The sequence below is a fragment of the Xyrauchen texanus genome, chromosome 46 (genome assembly GCF_025860055.1).
Source record: "Xyrauchen texanus isolate HMW12.3.18 chromosome 46, RBS_HiC_50CHRs, whole genome shotgun sequence".
In the NCBI taxonomy this organism is placed as follows: Eukaryota; Metazoa; Chordata; class Actinopteri; order Cypriniformes; family Catostomidae; genus Xyrauchen; species Xyrauchen texanus.
In genome coordinates, this window is record NC_068321.1 from 27,880,913 (window position 1) to 27,903,875 (window position 22,963).

General features: G+C 40.9%; 1 protein-coding gene and 1 long non-coding RNA gene across 2 annotated transcripts in view; one reads left to right on the plus strand and one right to left on the minus strand.

The window, feature by feature from the left end:
- The first annotated feature begins 6,887 nt into the window (after positions 1–6,887).
- LOC127638200 (uncharacterized) overlaps positions 6,888–22,963 on the plus strand; it is a 98,605-nt gene continuing 82,529 nt past the window's right edge. Inside the window, exons 1-2 of the long non-coding RNA XR_007969847.1 lie at positions 6,888–6,975; positions 9,588–9,896. This is a non-coding gene — a long non-coding RNA (uncharacterized LOC127638200). The remainder of the gene's footprint in view (positions 6,976–9,587; positions 9,897–22,963) is intronic.
- LOC127638199 (PDZ domain-containing RING finger protein 4-like) overlaps positions 17,034–22,963 on the minus strand; it is a 65,532-nt gene continuing 59,602 nt past the window's right edge. The window contains exons 7-8 of the mRNA XM_052119623.1: positions 22,099–22,215; positions 17,034–18,446 (exon numbers count right to left, since the gene is read on the minus strand). Of these exons, the coding sequence (XP_051975583.1) occupies positions 17,034–18,446; positions 22,099–22,215 (1,530 nt within the window). The remainder of the gene's footprint in view (positions 18,447–22,098; positions 22,216–22,963) is intronic.

Below are 22,963 nucleotides of genomic sequence, written 5' to 3' on the forward strand. Positions count from 1 at the left end.
CGTTTCTGAATGGTTAACACGACACCGCTGTGGTGAGTCAGTCTGGCACAAACATCCCTCGTGATACTGAGATGTTGTGCAGATGTTGTGCAGATGTTGTGCAGATGTGCCTTTACTTTCCACTTTTAGTACACATCTCTTAAGTTCAATTTACAGCAACAACAGACACGTATGAGACATTAAAAACTTTATATAATGCAATAAATGTACATAATTAATTATACATTAACATGTTTTTGTTCATATCGATGCGTTAATAATAAATTTGCATTAATAATTTGCCGATAAAGTACAGGTGGCCGATACATCAGTGCAATCGTAGTTTAAAGGGTAAAAATGAACACATTTACATTCTTAATACACATTTCTGACTTATTTTGAGCGATTCATCAGTGCCACCTTTTAGTTGATCTATATAGAGACACTTTATAGCATCGGATCAATTCACCAGATCTCGCCGTACATTAACGCTAATGTCCCGTTTCACTCACGTTACAGACGTCAGAGCGGCTTGTGAACACGGTTTCATGTTGACTTTAAAATGCTCTTGGTAAATATCAGAAATAGACCAAATTAGATGATGTGCACAAGCGTCTTTTTATTACACTGGCATAGAAATAAACCACGTGTGTAAGTGTATGTCTTCAAGCCTGGCATGGTCTCTCACATATGCCCGCTGCTGCCGCTGCCAGGATGAGGCATCTGCTGTTTCTGGTGTGCATGAGAATGTGTTCACGAGCTGATTATTGCCCTGTTACCCGCGCCTGTGGCATGAACTGGCACAATGACCCCATTACGACTGGCACAGACACGCTGGCACATTCTGTCAGACACAATTTGACCCATTTATTCACAAATTTCATTTTGAGCTTCATTAGGAAACACTGTTTTTGAAGATCATTAGTGAAGCATTTATTAATTGTGGGTCTGTTTTATTAGTGTTTTAGGGTCCTGTAAGTTCCACAGATGGCCGACGCCCCTTCGCTCTTTTCCATTGGTGAGAACTGAAGCCGCCAGTGTCCCGATATGGCGCTGACATCTTGGGACTTGAGTCTGCGCAGTTGCGATTTCGGGACCAGACCTGCGCAGTAGTGAGCAGGAAGTAAAGCCGCGAAATCAAGGCCCCGCCCTCACTCTCGCTGAATCAACCGCAAGCACACGCCCCTTTTGACTTATGACGGTGTGAAATAATTAATTATAGAAATTTAGATATTAAATTTAAAGCGCCAATCTCCTCAGTCCTCCGAAGATCCCGAAAAAAAGTCAGTTGGTGCTTCAGTGACTACTTCGCTCAGAGAACCTGTCAATCACAGCTGTCAATCATGATGTCACCGCACCGTTTTTATAGCATCAAATAACTAAAAACAAACTTATTTTGAAAACAAACACTTGAAATGACATCAACGTGATAGAAACGACAGTAAATGACAGAAACTATCTTTGGAAAAAAGATATGTGAAGTGTAATTTAATTGTTTAGTTGGTCTCACGTCCCGTTGAATAACATGGGGAGGCGGGGCTTATGACCTATACTAGGACCAGTCACCGGGGGGCGATCGAGAGATTTTGGCTTCACTTTTGAGGGCTTGTGCAGCACACTTGGTTTAACCTCCTCAGGAACGTCATTAGTCAAGCATCCTTTTCATTTTACAGACGTTTCGTAGCTAATGTCACACCGGAGCCCCTCGACCCCATTCGTGCAGGTCCACAGGACCATCAGCATTATTGATGAGTGCTGTAGGACTCGTCTTCATTTAGCCGTGAGACATTGTGAGATCAGGGGAGACATTTAAGTGTGTTTACTGCCATTTTTCAGGCTTTAGAAATCTTTTGAAATCCCAACACTGGAGGCAGTTAAACGGAGGGATTTCATGTCCATGTCCACTAGAACAAAGATGAATAGATTTAATCTTTAAGAAGTAATGATGTTCAGGGCCGAAACCTGCTCCATTGTCTTTAAATCTGGAAATTATTTTTGAGTACGTCATTTCGATATTTTGCAACTTATTTTGTCACTAATATTTGATCATTAAATCCCTGTTTTGCTTTGCTATGTACAATAAATAATTTCCGTTGAACATCGAGTGGATCTTTCACATTTAAACGTGCCACAGTGAAAGAGAAATACAACATAGGATTAAAAAAATAAATAAATAAATAAATAAAAAGACCTAGAAAAATTATTTCGCATATTTTTAAGATATATGGTGCGTTCACATACAACGTGAAGCGAGCGTTTCGCGCTGTGCTGCTACATACAATGTCAATGCAAAGACGCAAATTCACGCCGGGCGGCGAAATAATTACAATTTTTGAAATACAGAAATGTTTGTTTTCATACACTCAGAAAAAAATATTTAAGATTTATTCATTTTTAACTAAATGTTATTAACAAAAAAACATTTTGGTTAAAGATTACTACATTTAAAACGATGACATTTTATTATCAATATTCAAATGCATAAATCAGAAAATAATTTTTGAGTATATGTCAATTTAAATACTTTTTGTGTCTTCATGCACAGGAATAATTATTTCAAGATTTACGCATTTTAATTATATAACAAAATTATGGCACTTTTCCACGTTACGGTTCGAGTTTTCTGAGCTTGCATCTCCACTGCAATTTAGTGCCGCCGCAACGTGGGCGAGATTATAGAATGATCGTCATAGTTACGCCGCCTCTACTGCCGTGACATCATCTTAATCATGACACACTGAGAAGATTTTGAAGATTTTAAAGATTTTAAGATTTTGAAGATTTTAAGATTTTGAAGATTTAAAGATTTTGAAGATTTTAAAGAATTTGAAGATTTTGAAGATTTTAAAGATTTGAAGATTTTGAAGATTTGAAGATTTTAAATATTTTAAGATTTTGAAGATTTGGAAAATTTTGAAGATTTTAAGATTTTAAAGATTTTAAGATTTTGAAGATTTTTAAAATTTTAAAGATTTGGAAGAATTTAAAGATTTGAAGATTTAGAAGATTTTAAAGATTTTAAAGATTTGAAGATTTTAAAGATTTGAAGATTTTAAAGATTTTAAGATTTTAAAGATTTGGAAGAATTTAAAGATTTGAAGAATTTAAAGATTTGAAGATTTTGAAGATTTGAAGATTTTAAAGATCTTAAACATGACACACTGACCATAAACAATAACACGAGCGCTAGCTGCTAGCTCATTGTGCTGCATAAAGCAGTTGCCACCGCCTTGTGCCACGCCCTCACAAGATGCCACCCAGGGTGACTACCCATGTCACCCATGCCTAAATCCAGTTTAAAGCACTTTATACAAATATACGTATTAATTCTATATATATATATATATATATATATACTGTATCTTGCAGTGTTGAAATGAGTTTAATGAATGAGGGCATTTCTAAAGTTCACAATAGTATTAATGGGGTCGTTTGTAACTTTGCGAGTTGCACCATGAAAACAATTTACAGGGTTCATTTTACAATAAGACTTCACGAGTTACGGCAGGTTTGATGTGCTAAAGTGAGATTAAAGTTCATAGCGCTTCGCTGTTATTGGCTCCGATCACGTCCATCTCATCTGTGATTTAATTAAAACATCTGAGACGACTGACAGACAGATGGCTGATGGGATTTATCTCATGAGTCCGATGAAAGCAGAATAAGATCTCATTGCATTTCTCTGACACATAACTGGCCCATAAAGAGACCCTGTGACACACTCCAACCCAAATTAATCATTACTGTCAAAGCCACTTATTAGAGATTTAAATACTGATACACCGAAGCCTAAACCAGCTCAAAACCAGCTCAAAACCAGACTGGTATTGTGTCTGGTCAGGCTCGGGTCATTACAGTCCTTAAAACACACAAGTAACATCAACGTTCCCTTCCCAGACAGCCAAATGAGGTTACATTATAAATCAAGAGGATATTGAGAGCTTACTCGATATATTTAAAATCCAATTAAAAACTAGACCATCATCAGGACAACAACATGTTGTTTCCTGTTCTGTCGGCCGTGAATAAAGTATTCACAATCTCATTTCCTTCTCTCACACTGTTTCTCCCACAAGGTTTGGCATCATGTTTATTTAAGCGGTCTGTCTGATGCTCACTGAATATTCATGAGGAATGTAAAACAGACCGTGCTGTTATATAACTGTTATAACTGTGACACAAGCACTGTCGTCCATTATTCATGACACACTCTGGACGGGTGTCGGCCGGAGCGTTTGAACATTATAAAAGATCATCAGAACTGATAAAGTTGAGATCCGCTCACTGATGAACGTGTTTGTTTGGGTTCTCTGAACAGAAACTGTTGTTGGTGACATTTTGTAGTCTAATGTGTTTCAAGCACTTTAAAAAGGTGTGAAATAGAGACACAATAAAATATATTTAATTCATGTAATTATTGTCAACTTTCACCAAAAAATGTAATTCTGTTTCTGTGTGCCAAATGTGAATGAGATATGAGTGAGAAATTAAAGATTTCAATGTATTAATTTATTTAAATTAACATTTATTTTAAGATTTAAAAGATTAAAACATTTTAATTATTAATTTGAAATAAAGAATTTTAAGATTTTAAAGATTTGAAGATTATGAAGATTTTAAAGTTTTAAATATTTTGAATATTTTAAATATTTGAAGATTTTATATATTTTAATGATTTAAAGATTTAACATTTTTAAAGTTTAAACATTGTATGTTTGTAAAGATTTGGAAGATTTTAAAGTTTTGAAGATTTAAATTTTTTTTGAAGATTTTGAAGATTTTAAATAGTTTTAAGATTTTAAATATTTAAAGATTTGAAGATTTTGAAGATTTTAAATATTTGAAGATTTTATGTATTTTAAGGATTTAAAGATTTAACATTTTTAAAGTTTAAACATTGTACGATTGTAAAGATTCAAAAGGTTTTTAATTTGGAAGATTTAAGGATTTTCAAGTTTTATAGATTTAATAATTAAACAAATTTAAGATTGGAAGATTTAGAAGATTTGAAGATTTTAAAGATTGTAATATTTTAATGAATAGTTCACCATGAACCTGCTGTCATCATTCAACCCCCTCCATGTTCAACCCAGTATTACTTATAACACAAAATGAATGATGTTAGTTAGTCTCCGTCACTTATTTTAAGAGATGCAATGAAAGTGAATGGTGACTGAGACTAATGTTGCGCTAAACGTCATCTTTACTGTTCCACAGAAGGAAGAAATTCATTCAGGTTTGGGACGACATGGGGGTGAATAAATGATGAGTGAATTTACATTTTTGGTTGAACAATTGATGTTAAACAAGAGCATTTGAACCTTAAACAAGTGTACTGTATATCACTTTGGACAAATACAAGACTTAAATGACTCGTTCATTAGTACGTGGGTAATGTATCCAGTACACATGAATCTAACACACTTTTTGTGTCGCTCTGGATAACAAAGTGCTACAATGTAACTGTTGTGTTTCTATAGCATTGTGTAGGTTGTTGGTTTGTAGTTTAATTTTAGCCGAGCACTCACAAGCCGCTGGCGACTTCACACTGATAGAATTCAAATGTTAGTAATACAATTTGGCCACCGGCAGTTTCTACAACTAAAATTGAAGTCTTGTCTTTGATATTTACACAATTTGTAAAGCAGACAGAACCGCGGTCACCGCTCGCATCAGCTGGGAATAGAAGCGTCAGCGCTGACCTCGAAGGAAAACGATCTCATCGCAGCTAATCTCAGTTTGTCTTAAACAAACCCTCTCGTCCGCTGTAACGCCGCGCTAGTTCCTCGAGCGTTTAGGGGACATCCCTGGAGAAATCACTGCTTGTTTCTCTCCAGGTCTCCGTTTACTCGTGTGCTGTTGCTCGCCGTGACATTTCATCAGATTTACTCAAGAAAAACTCACTTTTCTCAGAGTCTGATTTCATTTCTGATACACGAGGGTTTGACTTCATATTCTTTTGTGAAATTCCCCGTGAGACTCACAGATGCATGTTTTTCCTCAACTGCCCCTGAAGGTAAATCAAGCGTTGTGAGATGTTTAAACGGTTCTCACTGTGTTGACGGGTGTCTTTGGGGAACGGGGATGTTGTGTATGAAACGCTCGCGCTGAATGGACGGGCCGCTGGGGGTTTGAATGGTCGAGAGATCCTGTAGACTGCGAGTGTTTATATGAGATGAATTTGTGTTTATTGTTGTAATGTCTCGAATCTAATGACACAAACAATCTGCCATATTCCCAATAAATATCTATATTGAAGTTGTGATATACAATGCTGTGAAAAAGTATTTGCCGTCCTTATATCTTCTGTTTTTGTGTGTTTATCTCAGAATAAATTGTTTCAAAAATTCCAACAAAATCTAAAATAAAACAAAGGCAATCTGAGTAAACACAAAATATAGTTTTTAAATAATACTGTTATTTATTGAAGCAAAAAAGTTATCCAAAACCAACCGGGCGCGTGTGAAAAAGTATTTGCCCCCTAGTTACTAAATCCCCAAATCTATGAAGCTGCATTCATAATGGGGTTCAGCTGGACTAGACACATACAGACCTGAGCTCTGACCGCCCTGTTCAATCAAATCAACACCTAAATACAACTTCAGCTAAAAAGTCTGACCCAGTAGGACATGATGCCAAGGTCCAAAGAAATCCCAAAAATGATGAGGAAGAAGGTGATTGAAGTACATCAGTCTGGGAATTGTTACAAAGCCATTTCAAAGTCTCTGGGGCTCCAAAGAACAGTAGTCAACCGTCCCGGAAGTGGACGTCCTTCCAAAGTACCTCCAAGAGCCCAGCGATGACTCATCCAGGAAGGACAGCATCCTTGTGGTGGTGGTGTAGTGGCTCAAGCACATAACCGATAATCAGGAGGTTGCTGGTTCGATCCCTACAGTCACCACCATTGTGTCCTTGAGTAAGACACTTAACTCCAGGTTGCTCCGGGGGGATTGTCCCTGTAATAAGTGCACTGTATAATACATTGGTACTCAGAAGGTTGCTGGTTTGATCCCCACAGTCACCACCATTGTGTCCTTGAGTAAGACACTTAACTCCAGGTTGCTCCGGGGGGATTGTCCCTGTAATAAGTGCACTGTAAGTCACTTTGGATAAAAGCATCTGCCAAATGCATAAATGGTGCCCCCCTAGGGAGTTGGTGCCCCCCTAGGTTAAGATGGTGCCCCCTTAGGTTAAGATATTGCCCCCCTAGGTTAAGATGGTGCCTCCCTAGGGTAAGATGGTGCCCCCCTAGGTTAAGATGGTGCCTCCCTAGGTTAAGATGGTGCCCCCCTAGGGTAAGATGGTGCCCCCCTAGGGAGTTGGTGCCCCCCAAGGGTAAGATGGTGCCTCCCTAGGTTAAGATGGTGCCCCCCTAGTGTAAGATGGTGCCCCCCTAGGTTAAGATGGTGCCCCCCTAGGGTAAGATGGTGCCCCCCTAGGGTAAGATGGTGCCCCCCTAGGTTAAGATGGTGCCTCCCTAGGTTAAGATGGTGCACCCCTAGGGTAAGATGGTGCCCCCCTAGGGAGTTGGTGCCCCCCAAGGGTAAGATGGTGCCTCTCTAGGTTAAGATGGTGCCCCCCTAGTGTAAGATGGTGCCCCCCTAGGGAGTTGGTGCCCCCCAAGGGTAAGATGGTGCCTCTCTAGGTTAAGATGGTGCCCCCCTAGTGTAAGATGGTGCCCCCCTAGGGAGTTGGTGCCCTATGCAGACTGCGTAGTATGCGTATAGGGAGCGGCGGTACTGCTTTGAAGTATTTCCACACCGCTGACATCGGCCTTTGCTTGGTAGCGGCGTGATAATGGGCAGATCGATCGAGAGTGAAACCTGAGCACTGAGGCGACGGGAGGCAAATATATCGGCTCATATTTTCAGCCTTTTTTCTCTTTCGGCCAAAACATAAAAAGCCATTTTCGGCCTAAATGTTTCGGTGGACGAAATTTCGGTGCATCCCTAATTGGTGCACATGTTCCCATCATGAGTTTGGGAATGCTGTCATGTTTTCCCAGTGCGACCACACAGCAGGACGGTGCTCTCCTGCCCAGCTGGTCTCGCCTTTAGGGAAACGTTGGCTTTATTTAATGCAATTTAGAATGATTTGATCATACTTTGTTATTATCCATTTCTGAAAGCCTAATAACCGAATGAGCCGCCCAAGGACAGGGTGGAGAAAGAGACGGGATAATTCTGCATTTGCATATAGATTATGTGTGCATGCCAAACCTGCGCAGAATTCCGTGCACATGCTTCTGTCCGAATGGAGAAATCTTATAATTGGATGATGCCATGTTTTCTGGCAGGTCCTTTCAGGAAGCTCATTGGAGAATCTGGCTGACAAATGCGATCCGAAAACATTCCCTGCGGTCTTCATGAGGAAAGGGGATTATAGACGCTCTTTTGCTGCTGATCTCCGTGACCCCATTAACAAAATGGATAATGCATTGAACAGAACTGCGATGCATGAGTAAAGTATCTAATATAAATATTGGGACACATTACACCTACAGGAGCTTTTATGACATCCCGTTCTAAATCCATAGGCATTAATATCGAGTTGGTCCCCCCTTTCCAGCTATAACAGCTTCCACTCTTCTCGGAAGGCTTTCTACAAGATTTTGGAGTGTCTGTTGGAAGTTTTGCCCAGAGCATTTGTGAGGTCAGACACGATGTTGGATGAGAGGGCCTGGATCGCAATCTCCGTTCTAGTCCATCCCAAAGGTGTTGGATAGGGTTGAGGTCGGGACTCTGTGTGGGCCAGACAAGTTCTTCCGCACCAAACTCATCCAACTGTGCCTTTATGGACCTTTCTTTGTGCACTGGGGCACAGTCATGCTAGAACAGAAAAGGGCCTTCCCCAAACTGTTCCACAAAGTTGGAAGCATAGAATCTCAGTGGCTGAAGGGAATCTAATGGGCCTAGGCCAACCCCAGAAAAACCGCCCTATAGCATTAACCCTCCTCCACCAAATTGGCAGTTGGCACAATGCAGTCAGGCAGGAAGTGTTCTCCTGCATTCACCAAGCCCAGACTCGTCCATCAGACTGCCAGATAGAGAAGCGTGATTCATCAGTCCAGTGCCAGCGTGCATTACACCACTCCATCCGACGCTTGGCATTGTGCTTGGTGACGTAACGCTTGCATAAAGCTGCTCGACCATGCAAACCCATGCCATGGAGCTCCCGGTGCACAGTGTTTGTGCTGATGTTAATGCCAGAGGAGGTTTGGAACAATGCAGTTATTGAGTCAGCAGAGCGTTGGCGACCTTTGTGCCTCAGCACTCGGCGACCCCGCTCCGTAACTTTACATGAGTTGCTGTGGTTCCTAAACGCTTCTACTTTGCAATAATACCACTTACAGTTGATCGTGGAATATCTAGGAGGGAAGAAATGTCACAAACTGAATTGTTGCAACTATGGCATCCTATTACAGTACCACGCCCGAATTCAGTGAGCTCTCTAGAACGGCCCATTCAAAGGCACACTGCATGGCTAGGTGCTTGATTTGATACACCTGTAGCAATGGGACTGAATGAAACACCTGAACATCCAATAGTTTTGTCTATATAGAGTGGTGGTGGCATAGTAGGCTAAAGCACTGAACTGGTAATCAGAAGGTTGCTGGTTCGATCCCCACAGTCACCACCATTGTGTCCTTGAGTAAGACACTTAACTCCAGGTTGCTCCGGGGGGATTGTCCCTGTAATAAGTGCTCTGTATAATACATTGGTACTCAGAAGGTTGCTGGTTTGATCCCCACAGTCACCACCATTGTGTCCTTGAGTAAGGCACTTAACTCCAGCTTGCTCCGGGGGGGATTGTCCCTGTAATAAGTGCTCTGTATAATACATTGGTAATCAGAAGGTTGCTGGTTTCATCCCCACAGTCACCACCATTGTGTCCTTGAGTAAGGCACTTAACTCCAGGTTGCTCCGGGGGGATTGTCCCTGTAATAAGTGCTCTGTATAATACATTGGTACTCAGAAGGTCGCTGGTTTGATCCCCACAGTCACCACCATTGTGTCCTTGAGTAAGGCACTTAACTCCAGGTTGCTCCGGGGGGATTGTCCCTGTAATAAGTGCTCTGTATAATACATTGGTAATCAGAAGGTTGCTGGTTTGATCCCCACAGTCACCACCATTGTGTCCTTGAATGAGACACTTAACTCCAGGTTGCTCCGGGGGGATTGTCCCTGTAATAAGTGCTCTGTATAATACATTGGTACTCAGAAGGTTGCTGGTTCGATCCCCACAGTCACCACCCTTGTGTCCTTGAGTAAGACACTTAACTCCATGTTGCTCCGGGGGGATTGTCCCTGTAATAAGTGCTCTGTATAATACATTGGTACTCAGAAGGTTGCTGGTTCGATCCCCACAGTCACCACCCTTGTGTCCTTGAGTAAGACACTTAACTCCAGGTTGCTCCGGGGATTGTCCCTGTAATAAGTGCTCTGTATAATACATTGGTACTCAGAAGGTTGCTGGTTTGATCCCCACAGTCACCACCATTGTGTCCTTGAGTAAGACACTTAACTCCAGGTTGCTCCGGGGATTGTCCCTGTAATAAGTGCTCTGTATAATACATTGGTACTCAGAAGGTTGCTGGTTTGATCCCCACAGTCACCACCATTGTGTCCTTGAGTAAGACACTTAACTCCATGTTGCTCCGGGGATTGTCCCTGTAATAAGTGCTCTGTATAATACATTGGTACTCAGAAGGTTGCTGGTTTGATCCCCACAGTCACCACCATTGTGTCCTTGAGTAAGACACTTAACTCCAGGTTGCTCGGGGATTGTCCCTGTAATAAGTGCTCTGTATAATACATTGGTACTCAGAAGGTTGCTGGTTTGATCCCCACAGTCACCACCATTGTGTCCTTGAGTAAGACACTTAACTCCAGGTTGCTCCGGGGGGATTGTCCCTGTAATAAGTGCTCTGTATAATACATTGGTACTCAGAAGGTTGCTGGTTTGATCCCCACAGTCACCACCATTGTGTCCTTGAGTAAGACACTTAACTCCAGGTTGCTCCGGGGGGATTGTCCCTGTAATAAGTGCACTGTAAGTCGCTTTGGATAAAAGCGTCTGCCAAATGCACAAATGTAAATGTAAACTTGTATTGAATGGTTATCGACTTTCTTCCAATCCTTTATTCATCCAATATCAATCACTTTAATATCATCTAACACAAAAGCAACATGCATACATCATTACTAGATTTCACAGTGGACATAAAATCACCCCAGCCCCTCAAATCTAATTAGTGGAATTGAGTCGAGTGTGTGATAGAGAGACTATATGAACGATATAGAGAGAGAGAGAGAGTGTGTAAATGTAGCATGTCCAGGGGAAATAAGACGAGTGAACCGGCCAATCAGAGTCATGCATCTGTACCAATAATCTGACCACATTACAGCGCTTCATTCAGTTGTGGTAAATGGGTTCAATGTCGTACTGAACAGTAACAGGAGCAGATCAGTACATTTATTGTTTATTAACTGTGACTGTGCTGCTCAATAATAACATGTATCACACGATGAAAGGATCATTTCATTTAGAGATGATAATATTGTCCTGCAGTAGTTCCTCTGACACACATAACAGTGATACGTCTGTTATTATATCGCATATGAATGGAGAAATGATATTGAATGTAAGTTTCATCTCCACATAAAGTTCTGCAGATTTCATCATCATCATTCACAAAGTAACGTTGAACAAACCCTTCATGTGAGTACAAAGGTCACATTGAATCTGTAATTATGATAAATAAGTAAATGTGTTTACCTCATGTCCTTCTTTGGCATCATATGATCACTTAGTCAAATGACTTTAATCCTGTTCAGAGACCACAGCTCGCCTAAAGCCACGGATTTACAGCAGTTCTGCCTCATTTACATACTTTAAAAATAAAATATCCAGAGGAATATAATAATCTTTTAGTGCTTTTATTCTAGTTGTGATGTGTTGATGTGTGGTGGGAGTTCAGCGCGCTGCGGGGTTTGAGAATACTTACACTGATGCTTTGCTGTAACATCTGAAATGTCTTCTTTCATTCCCATATATTTAACAGCAGAAATAACCTTCAAGATTCACACAAATATTGCACAAGTTAACTTGTTTCTTCTTAGCCTAGTTTTCAAGCATGTACATTTTTCAAAAAATGTTGTTATTCCTCTTTAAGTCCTTCATATTCCCCTGATTGTACATGTGCTCTGTTCTCTGGGGAAACTCTGGAATGCCGGAGCTTTGAAAGTAGTTCATGTTTCTCTGACACGTTTACAGAGTCCATTAGAAAACAAGAAGGGAAGTTATTTTGTGAAATTGTTTTGTTCCCTCACAAAATATTTTTCGCTCCCTCTCAATAAGTTTTTGCGTTCCCTCACAAAATATTTTTCGCTCATAAGTTTTTGCGTTCCCTCACAAAATATTTTTCGCTCCCTCTCAATAAGTTTTTGCGTTCCCTCACGAAATATTTTTCACTCTCAATGTTTTTACGTTCCCTCACAAAATATTTTTCGCTCATAAGTTTTTGCGTTCCCTCACAAAATATTTTCTGCTCCCTCTCAATAAGTTTTTGCGTTCCCTCACGAAATATTTTTCGCTCCCTCTCAATACGTTTTTGTGTTCCCTCACAAAATATTTTCCGCTCCCTCTCAATAAGTTTTTGCGTTCCCTCACGAAATATTTTCCGCTCCCTCTCAATACGTTTTTGCGTTCCCTCACAAAATATTTTCCGCTCCCTCTCAATAAGTTTTTGCGTTCCCTCACAAAATATTTTTCGCTGATAAGTTTTTGCGTTCCCTCACAAAATATTTTTCGCTCCCTCTCTATAAGATTTTGTGTTCCCTCACAAATTGCTTTTCGCTCCCTCTCAGAAACAATTGTATTCCCTTTCAAAAAAAAATTCATGCCCTCTCAATAATTTTTTGTATTCCTGCGCAAAATGTTTTTCGCGCCCAATAAATACGTGTTTTCATTTTCTCACAATATGTTTTGTGTTCCTTCACAAAAAAAGTTTTTGTTCTCAAAAAGTTTTCCTTTTCTTAAATTTTTTTTTTGCTTCCTCACTTTAGTTTCCTCACAATAAGTCTACAATCCCCTCTCTAAATGTTTTCATGTCCTTGCAATAACTACATTCTGTTATTGTGTTCTCCCAATAATTTCCACCATAATATGCTTTGCTTTCCCTTGGAGTATGTTTCTGTCCCCTCGTAATAACTTTATCCATCCCATATAACCAATGTTTTACTGCAGTAAACCCAGAGTAACCACAAAATGTGCCATGACAATATTTTACCATATTCCATATTTTAACCATAATGTTCATAATAAAACCATAATAATAGTCAGTGAAAACAAGGTACATTTTTGTAAGAGATAGAGAAAGCTATTGTGGAAAACCCAAAATAATTGCAAGGGAACACAATGAAATAACTGGAATTTCTTCAGTTGTTCTGCAGAGACTACAGCACTAAATGTTTCCCCACATCAGTCTATTACTGTCTCACATTTACCCCTAAATGGAAATGTTACTCAGATGGTCTCTTCAATGTTCAAGTTGAATATTGTGCACAGGTCACACAATTTATGTTATTCGAACCGTTTTTTCGTCATTTTCAGAGCTTAATAATCACAGTCATTATGTCCTGATGTTGTGTGGAAAACAGCTGTGTGATGATTCTTCAAAACATCTTTTGCCTTCCACAGGAAAAAATAAGAACAGCGAGTAATGATGCTGACTATCACCGCTGGAGTCGTGAGTTTGAATCCAGGGCGTGCTGAGTGACTCCAGTCAGGTCTCCTTAGCAACCAAATTGGGCCGGTTGCTAGGGAGGGTAGAGTCACATGGGGTAACCTCCTTGTGGTGGTGATTAGTGGTTCTCTCAATGGGGCGTGTGGTTAGTTGTGTGTCACGTGATCAGAAGCGGCGGCAACTGAGACTCGTCCTCCGCCACCTGGATTGAGGCGAGTAACCGCGGCACCACGAGGAGCTGCTAAGTAGCGGGAATTGGGCGTTCCAAAGTTGGGAGAAAAGGCGATTATAAAAGAACATTAATGGCCAAAAGCGTCATAACATTAGAAACGATGGCACTCGGTGTCGAGTCGGCCTTCAATCCACATAATGAGCGGGAGTGTTCAGACGTTCACGGATTGCTAAAGGTTATCGCTGTAACGCTCTCAGACGCTGTTGTGTGGCGTTATCTATTTGACATTTCTGTCAGCTGCACTTTTCGATGCAGTGGATGCTTGTGACAAATGTCACCGCTGTCACTGAATCACCTTTAATTACACCTGAGCGAATCTCACCGCTGAGCGCACGCTACTTCATTAGCTAAAGCAGCACTCGGATAGACTGTAGTGCACACTACTGAGTGTTGAAGGGGATTTAACGGCGGTGTGAGGTCTGATGGGGTGAGTTGATGTTTAGTGAATATGGATGACCTCATTATCTTCAGTCATGCTTTATAATGGATTTGAGATTTTGAACAATAGAAAAGCACCAAACCGATGTAATGATTTATTGGAGACTATTGTGGTTTCTTCTGTTTTCTAAAGCTCTCAATGATGAGTTTCAATGTAGGGGTCAGTTTCACAAAAACCTGTGAAGAACACGTCTAGGTCAGAATAAAATCATTATATTTGCAGGATGGAAATTTTGCCTGTTTAATATTATTTTCATGACTATTACACACATTTCCCCAAATTCTCTGACATTTTTAGTGCTGAATTCTTGGTAAAATAATGATTTTTTAAGGTAAGGCAGAACAACAAATAAAGTCATGTTGTATTTGCACAAATTAGATTTTTGTGCTAAAATAATAGATTTTCTTTTCTTGTGATTTTGGATCAAACGAGCTTTGAAAGGTTTCTTTGGGTATTTATTAAATACATATAATGTTGCTGACACGATTAACATGATGATGTTTGTTGCAGAGAACACAATAGACATAAAGAGGATTTAAAAACCTTCAAATGTAACAGATTCAAAACATCATGGAAGCACATTTCTGCCACTTTTTAGTTTTTTTGCTAATAATGTTTTGCATCATTATGAGATACTAAAATGAAGTCAAAATTACGAATTAAGTTATAACTACGAAATAAAAATTAAAACGTCAAAATTATGATATGCTGTCATATTGATGAAATACTAAATAATTCTGAGATTTAAAAAAAATGTAAAAATGTAAATTATTTACGAGATATCATTTTGACTCTCTCATAATTATTAATTTTATTTCATAATTTAGCAACAATTATAAGCTAAAATAATTGCTAATATGTTTCCGTATGAGTTTAGTTCAGTCAGGCTAGTTTTCATCTGAAAAGAGATTTTTTTGAAGAAAACATTTATTTAGTGTCAAAATATCACAATGACCACACATTCACCTGGCCAACACGACTACAGGTTATTGAAATAAGACTGAGAACATTCAGCCAGAACAAATACAGAAATTTACAATTGAAATGTACAATCTATAATCCAATAAATAAAACCAGAAGACACTAGACAGACAAACTTCAGTGTGAAACGTATCTGGAACTCTTGGACACAAACTAACAGAAAACCGTCATTAAATGAGATCCACCGGGCAGAACCAGCAAGTGTTCAACATGTATTTGGGAAGCGTTTGAGAGAACGTTTAGAGGATTTATGCTGGTATACGTTTAGTTTTCCATTTGTTTCCGTCTCTCGGAAAGCAACACTTTTCTGCAATATAATCATAAATCCACATTTAGCCTAAAACATATTCACCTGCTGGTCCTTTTAGGAACGACTCTCCAGCTGTGTATTGTGGGCTGGTTTTGGGAACTCTGTAACTGGTCCAGCGGCTGGCAGAGGTAGAACCGGCCCAGTTTATGTGTAGCTACACGAGTTGTCTACTGTTTGGTTCAGAGAGCTGGTTTGGTTCAGTACTTGCTGGTCTTGACCAAGTTCAACGAAAAACCCCACTGCTAGAAATTGGACTCGGCTACGTGGATTAAAGGCAGGTAATTGCGCAATAATTCTGCTAAGCAAAACTGTGCATTATAGTAAGGCTTGATTCTGTGGATATTTGTTGCTTTTAAGTGTTTTGCTCTTTGACACCCATTTCTTATTGGTTTATATGTAAATGTCAGGAAAACCGATGGAGTGCGTACTCCGGGTTGGGAAGGAGGTATTGCCCCAAGTGAAGGAGTTCAAGTACCTCGGGGTCTTGTTCACGAGTGAGGGGACAATGGAGCGGGAGGTTGGCCGGAGAATTGGTATTGCACTCGCTCTATCGCACCGTTGTCACGAAAAGAGAGCTGAGCCGGAAGGCAAAGCTCTCGATCTACCGGTCAATTTTCGTCTCTCACCTATGTCATGAAGGCTGGGTCATGACCGAAAGAACTAGGTCGCGAGTACAAGCGGCCGAAATGGGGTTCCTCAGAAGGGTGGCGGGCTTCTCCCTTAGAGATAGGGTGAGGAGCTCAGTCATCCGTGAGGAGCTCGGAGTAGAGCCGCTGCTCCTTTGCGTCGAAAGGAGTCAGTTGAGGTGGTTTGGGCATCTGGTAAGGATGCCCCCTGGCCGCCTCCCTAGGGAGGTGTTTCAGGCACGTCCAGCTGGGAGGAGGCCTCGGGGAAGACCCAGGATTAGGTGGAGAGATTACATCTCCACACTGGCCTGGGAACGCCTCGGGGTCCCCCAGTCAGAGCTGGTTAATGTGGCTTGGGATAGGGAAGTTTGGGGCCCCCTGCTGGAGCTGCTGCCCCCGCGACCCGACTTCGGATAAGCGGTTGAAGATGGATGGATGGATGTAAATGTCAGGAAGTCTATGCTGAAAACAAGTATCTAGAGCAGCTTTGCTTTCCAGGCGAATGTTATTTTTACCGAAAAACCAAAAAAAGAAGAAAATAAACAAAGGATTAAGAAACGTTCCTTGAATAATGTCTTACATAAAAAAAACAGTGATGAAACTCGTTTACAAAAAACGTTTATCGTTTAACAAAGTGTGAAAAATATTATTGTCTTATAAAAACCGCCACCTTGAACGAGGCAAAAGTAGATCGTACCACATGGGGTAAAGTCTGAGAACTATACAGTCGTAACCGAGAGGAAGGCGTTGTGAACTTTGGATGCTTCGGGCACTTTCGCTCCGTGCGTCATCAACTCCTGAATTGTCATCCAGTTGTCCAGAATCTTCTTGTTTCGCTTCTTCATCATCTTACGACGACTGAGTTCGATGATGCTAACCTCCTTGCGTCCCTCTCCGCCGCTCTGCGGATTCTCGCGCAGGCTTTCCAAGCGACTCCGCTGCATGAACTCACGTCGCAACCGCTGTTCTTTGGCTCGTACAAGCTGTTGTTTACGCTCTTCTTTGCTCCAGTAGCGTCCCATTTTCATCTCGCTCATAGCGTCATCATCAGTCGTCATACCTCCGCTGCGTTCCTCCTTGATTTTGAGCGCTCGCTCCCGGAGCAGTCGGTCTCGGACTGGCCGTTTGGTGATGTACCTCGTCCCATCGCTTCTTACCTTGACCTTCCACTCCATCTTGGGTTCCGAAGGCTGGCCGCTCATTCCCAGAAGACCGAGCTGACTGTGAGCGTATTCCAAGGAAGACTGTTGCTGGATCAGATGTATGTAGCTCTGGTAATGTCGCGAAGGTGCCGAGACGTCCGCTTGCTGGTGACGTGGAGGTAAGCATGGGATCCTTGAGTGAATCGTTTTCCTCGGAGAGCTTTCGTCTTCTGGAGGAGGTGTTTGGTCGGACTCTGAGGGGTTGCTGTGGTCAGGACTCCCACTCGGCGCACTCCTAACAGGTGGTGATCCGTGGCCGGCGAGGAAACTAGTTTTGAGGTTCTTCTGATTGGTGAGGTTGACCAACCTCTGCATAGAGTGTTCTGGAGAGCGGTCCATAGCGAGCGGCGTGCTGCGAGAGCTCTCCGCCGTGTTGTACGCGCTCGAACTGTCCTTGTCTGACTTCTCGGGATGCTCGCTGATGTCCGGCAACTTTCCGCCGCGTGGTCCGTGGCGAGGGCTGTGGGGTCCCTGTTGCAGCTGGTCTCGCTTGCCCAGTTGATGCGCTTGCATGATGTTCTGACACTCCAGCTCGATGCTGTGCAGTTCCTCGTTGAGCAGCCGCAGCTCGTGTTCTACGCCGCTACGCTGCTCCGTCAGGCTGCATTCGATGGTGCTGCTGCGGGTGTACAGGAGGTCGTACTCGCCGCTGTTGCGGATCTGATACTTAAGCTCCAGCAGCTGTTGATAACAGTCTCCTTCAGGAGCATCATGGTCCAGTCCGTCTCCAGACTGATGCGATGATGCTGGGCTGTCCCGATTCTGACCCGTAGCCTCTCGCCGCTGACGCAGACACCGTGACAGTCTCTTTTGGATCTTAGCAAGAACGTTCTTCTCAGAAGTTTCCCCTGACAAGTCCGTCTGACCCAACAACTTCTCATGATTGTAGGAACAGGAAGCAGTGATGTTATCTTCATGCATTCTTCTGGCCTGCAGGGAGATTTTGAGTGGATGTTATTCAAACATCTGCATGTTTACACATAAAACAAAGACAGAATCTACCGAGACTTCATTACTGAAAAGGTTTTACATGAAACTTGTGTCATTTGGAAGACTGAGGCATTACATCAAAACACATTTCTCTGCTTTTGTTTGAACTTTCAGGCTGGGTACTGCAGAACACGAAAAAAAATATGAAAGTATGATTCATAATGTTGGGAATTTCAAATATTCTATTTCAAAGCTCATTGCCCTTGTGAGACATGAATGTACTTGAAAAGAAATCAAAGTTTTACTAAAGCTCAGTATGAAATCCCACGAAAATGTTTTCAGAAGAAATGTTGAGTGGTTTGTTCGCCAGTTCAACACAAGGGTTTTATTCGTGGTTGCTATGCTGTTGCATCTGAAATGTTTATTAGCATGTTTCCATGTGGTTTCTATGGTGGTTTCTATGCTGTTGCATCTGAAAGGTTTATTAGCATGTTTCCATGTGGTTGCTATGGTGGTTTCTATGCTGTTGCATCTGAAAGGTTTATCAGCATGTTTCCATGTGGTTTCTATGGTGGTTTCTATGCTGTTGCATCTGAAATGTTTATTAGCATGTTTCCATGTGGTTGCTATGCTGTTGCATCTGAAATGTTTATTAGCATGTTTCCATGTGGTTTCTATGCTGTTGCATCTGAAAGGTTTATTAACATGTTTCCATGTGGTTGCTATGCTGTTGCATCTGAAAGGTTTATTAGCATTTTTCCATGTGGTTTCTATGGTGGTTGCTATGCTGTTACATCTGAAAGGTTTATTAGCATGTTTCCATGTGGTTTCTATGGTGGTTGCTATGCTGTTGCATCTGAAAGGTTTATTAGCATGTTTCCATGTGGTTGCTAGGGTGTTGCTATGCTGTTGCATCTGAAATGTTTATTAGCATGTTTCCATGTGGTTTCTAGGGTGTTCTAGGTGGTTGCTATGCTGTTACATCTGAAAGGTTTATTAGCATGTTTCCATGTGGTTTATGCTGTTGCATCTGAAAGGTTTATTAGCATGTTTCCATGGTGTTCTAGGTGGTTGCTATGCTGTTGCATCTGAAAGGTTTATTAACATGTTTCCATGTGGTTGCTATGCTGTTGCATCTGAAAGGTTTATTAGCATGTTTCCATGTGGTTTCTATGGTGGTTGCTATGCTGTTACATCTGAAAGGTTTATTAGCATGTTTCCATGTGGTTTCTGTGGTGGTTGCTATGCTGTTGCATCTGAAAGGTTTATTAGCATGTTTCCATGTGGTTTCTAGGGTGTTGCTAAGCTGTTGCATCTGAAAGGTTTATTAGCATGTTTCCATGTGGTTTCAAGGGTGTTCTAGGTGGTTGCTATGCATGGTTATTAGCATGGTTTCCATGTGGTTTCTATGGTGGTTGCTATGCTGTTGCATCTGAAAGGTTTATTAGCATGTTTCCATGGTGTTCTAGGTGGTTGCTATGCTGTTGCATCTGAAAGGTTTATTAACATGTTTCCATGTGGTTGCTATGCTTTTGCATCTGAAAGGTTTATTAGCATGTTTCCATGTGGTTTCTATGGTGGTTGCTATGCTGTTACATCTGAAAGGTTTATTAGCATGTTTCCATGTGGTTTCTAGGGTGTTGCTATGCTGTTACATCTGAAAGGTTTATTAGCATGTTTCCATGTGGTTTCTATTGTGGTTGCTATGCTGTTACATCTGAAAGGTTTATTAGCATGTTTCCATGTGTTTGCTATGCTGTTGCATCTGAAAGGTTTATTAGCATGTTTCCATGTGGTTTCTATTGTGGTTGCTATGCTGTTGCATCTGAAAGGTTTATTAGCATGTTTCCATGTGGTTTCTATGGTGGTTGCTATGCTGTTACATCTGAAAGGTTTATTAGCATGTTTCCATGTGTTTGCTATGCTGTTGCATCTGAAAGGTTTATTAGCATGTTTCCATGTGGTTTCTATTGTGGTTGCTATGCTGTTGCATCTGAAAGGTTTATTAGCATGTTTCCATGTGGTTTCTATGGTGGTTGCTATGCTGTTACATCTGAAAGGTTTATTAGCATGTTTCCATGGTGTTCTAGGTGGTTGCTATGCTGTTACATCTGAAAGGTTTATTAGCATGTTTCCATGTGGTTTCTAGGGTGTTGCTATGCTGTTGCATCTGAAAGGTTTATTAGCATGTTTCCATGTGGTTTCTATTGTGGTTGCTATGCTGTTGCATCTGAAAGGTTTATTAGCATGTTTCCATGTGGTTTCTATGGTGGTTGCTATGCTGTTGCATCTGAAAGGTTTATTAGCATGTTTCCATGTGGTTTCTAGGGTGTTGCTAAGCTGTTGCATCTGAAAGGTTTATTAGCATGTTTCCATGTGGTTTCAAGGGTGTTCTAGGTGGTTGCTATGCATGGTTATTAGCATGGTTTCCATGTGGTTTCTATGGTGGTTGCTATGCTGTTGCATCTGAAAGGTTTATTAGCATGTTTCCATGGTGTTCTAGGTGGTTGCTATGCTGTTACATCTGAAAGGTTTATTAGCATGTTTCCATGTGGTTTCTAGGGTGTTGCTATGCTGTTGCATCTGAAAGGTTTATTAGCATGTTTCCATGTGGTTTCTATGGTGGTTGCTATGCTGTTACATCTGAAAGGTTTATTAGCATGTTTCCATGTGTTTGCTATGCTGTTGCATCTGAAAGGTTTATTAGCATGTTTCCATGTGGTTTCTATTGTGGTTGCTATGCTGTTGCATCTGAAAGGTTTATTAGCATGTTTCCATGTGGTTTCTATGGTGGTTGCTATGCTGTTGCATCTGAAAGGTTTATTAGCATGTTTCCATGTGGTTTCTAGGGTGTTGCTAAGCTGTTGCATCTGAAAGGTTTATTAGCATGTTTCCATGTGGTTTCAAGGGTGTTCTAGGTGGTTGCTATGCATGGTTATTAGCATGGTTTCCATGTGGTTTCTATGGTGGTTGCTATGCTGTTGCATCTGAAAGGTTTATTAGCATGTTTCCATGGTGTTCTAGGTGGTTGCTATGCTGTTGCATCTGAAAGGTTTATTAGCATGTTTCCATGTGGTTTCTATGGTGGTTGCTATGCTGTTGCATCTGAAAGGTTTATTAGCATGTTTCCATGTGGTTTCTAGGGTGTTGCTAAGCTGTTGCATCTGAAAGGTTTATTAGCATGTTTCCATGTGGTTTCTATGGTGGTTGCTATGCTGTTACATCTGAAAGGTTTATTAGCATGTTTCCATGGTGTTCTAGGTGGTTGCTATGCGGTTGCATCTGAAAGGTTTATTAGCATGTTTCCATGTGGTTTCTAGGGTGTTGCTATGCTGTTACATCTGAAAGGTTTATTAGCATGTTTCCATGTGGTTTCTATTGTGGTTGCTATGCTGTTGCATCTGAAAGGTTTATTAGCATGTTTCCATGTGGTTTCTATGGTGGTTGCTATGCTGTTACATCTGAAAGGTTTATTAGCATGTTTCCATGGTGTTCTAGGTGGTTGCTATGCGGTTGCATCTGAAAGGTTTATTAGCATGTTTCCATGTGGTTGCTAGGTGCTGAATACATATTTAAGCAGTATTTCTGTTGCTTTACTCGAGTGAACATCAGTTTGAAGCTAACACTGAACAGCTCCGGTGTGTTCTCTGACCTCCTCTTCCTCTGCTCTCTCCATCTCCTCCTCTTCTTCTCTCCTCTGTTCATCCAACATCTGCATCTTCAGCTCCTCTAAGAACTCGCTGTGTTCATCGTCCAGCCACGGCTCCTCCTGAAACAACCGCAACGGTGCAACCAGTGTTAATCTCGCCAACAGAATAACTGACATAAATGTTTTCTGACGAGATAATGAAGATGTGATGAAAAATAAGCATCAGCATTTTAATTTAAACTTTGTTCACTAGAAAAACTTTACACAGCAAGATATTATCAGCACATTAATAATGTTTTTAAAAAACGATTAAAAGTCAACGGTTAATCCAAATAATCAAACTATAGTATGATTGCCCCGTTTGAGCTCGTAATGTACAGTATATTAAATGTTTTAATATGCAGTTATGTAACAATGTAAATGAACAAACATAAACTGTATTTGTAAAAGTGACTATAAATGTAACAGATTTAATTGTATGTTTAATATCAGCTGTTCAGAGGACTCGATGTGTGTCATGTGACTGATCAAACACTCGACCTCTTCTACTTTGTAACATCTCGCACTCAAAAGGAAACAATCTATTTTTATGTACATTTACGGTCAGTGAGTATTTAATGACAGCGATCAGGAGTTGGTTAATGTTCGCAGAAGCTGCTCTGGATTACGACGGCTCATATTAGCATGTTAGCATGTTAGTTTTTATGGCTTACGGTTGGAAGTCAATTACACCAACATCCACCGTGTTGAGCGTCAGACTTCCACACGAGAAACATTTCAACAATGTTTCAGAAAGTTTACTTGTTTGTTGTTTGATAGTCTATAAAACAGATGTTTAGCTTAATATTAAAGACTTATGAAGATATTT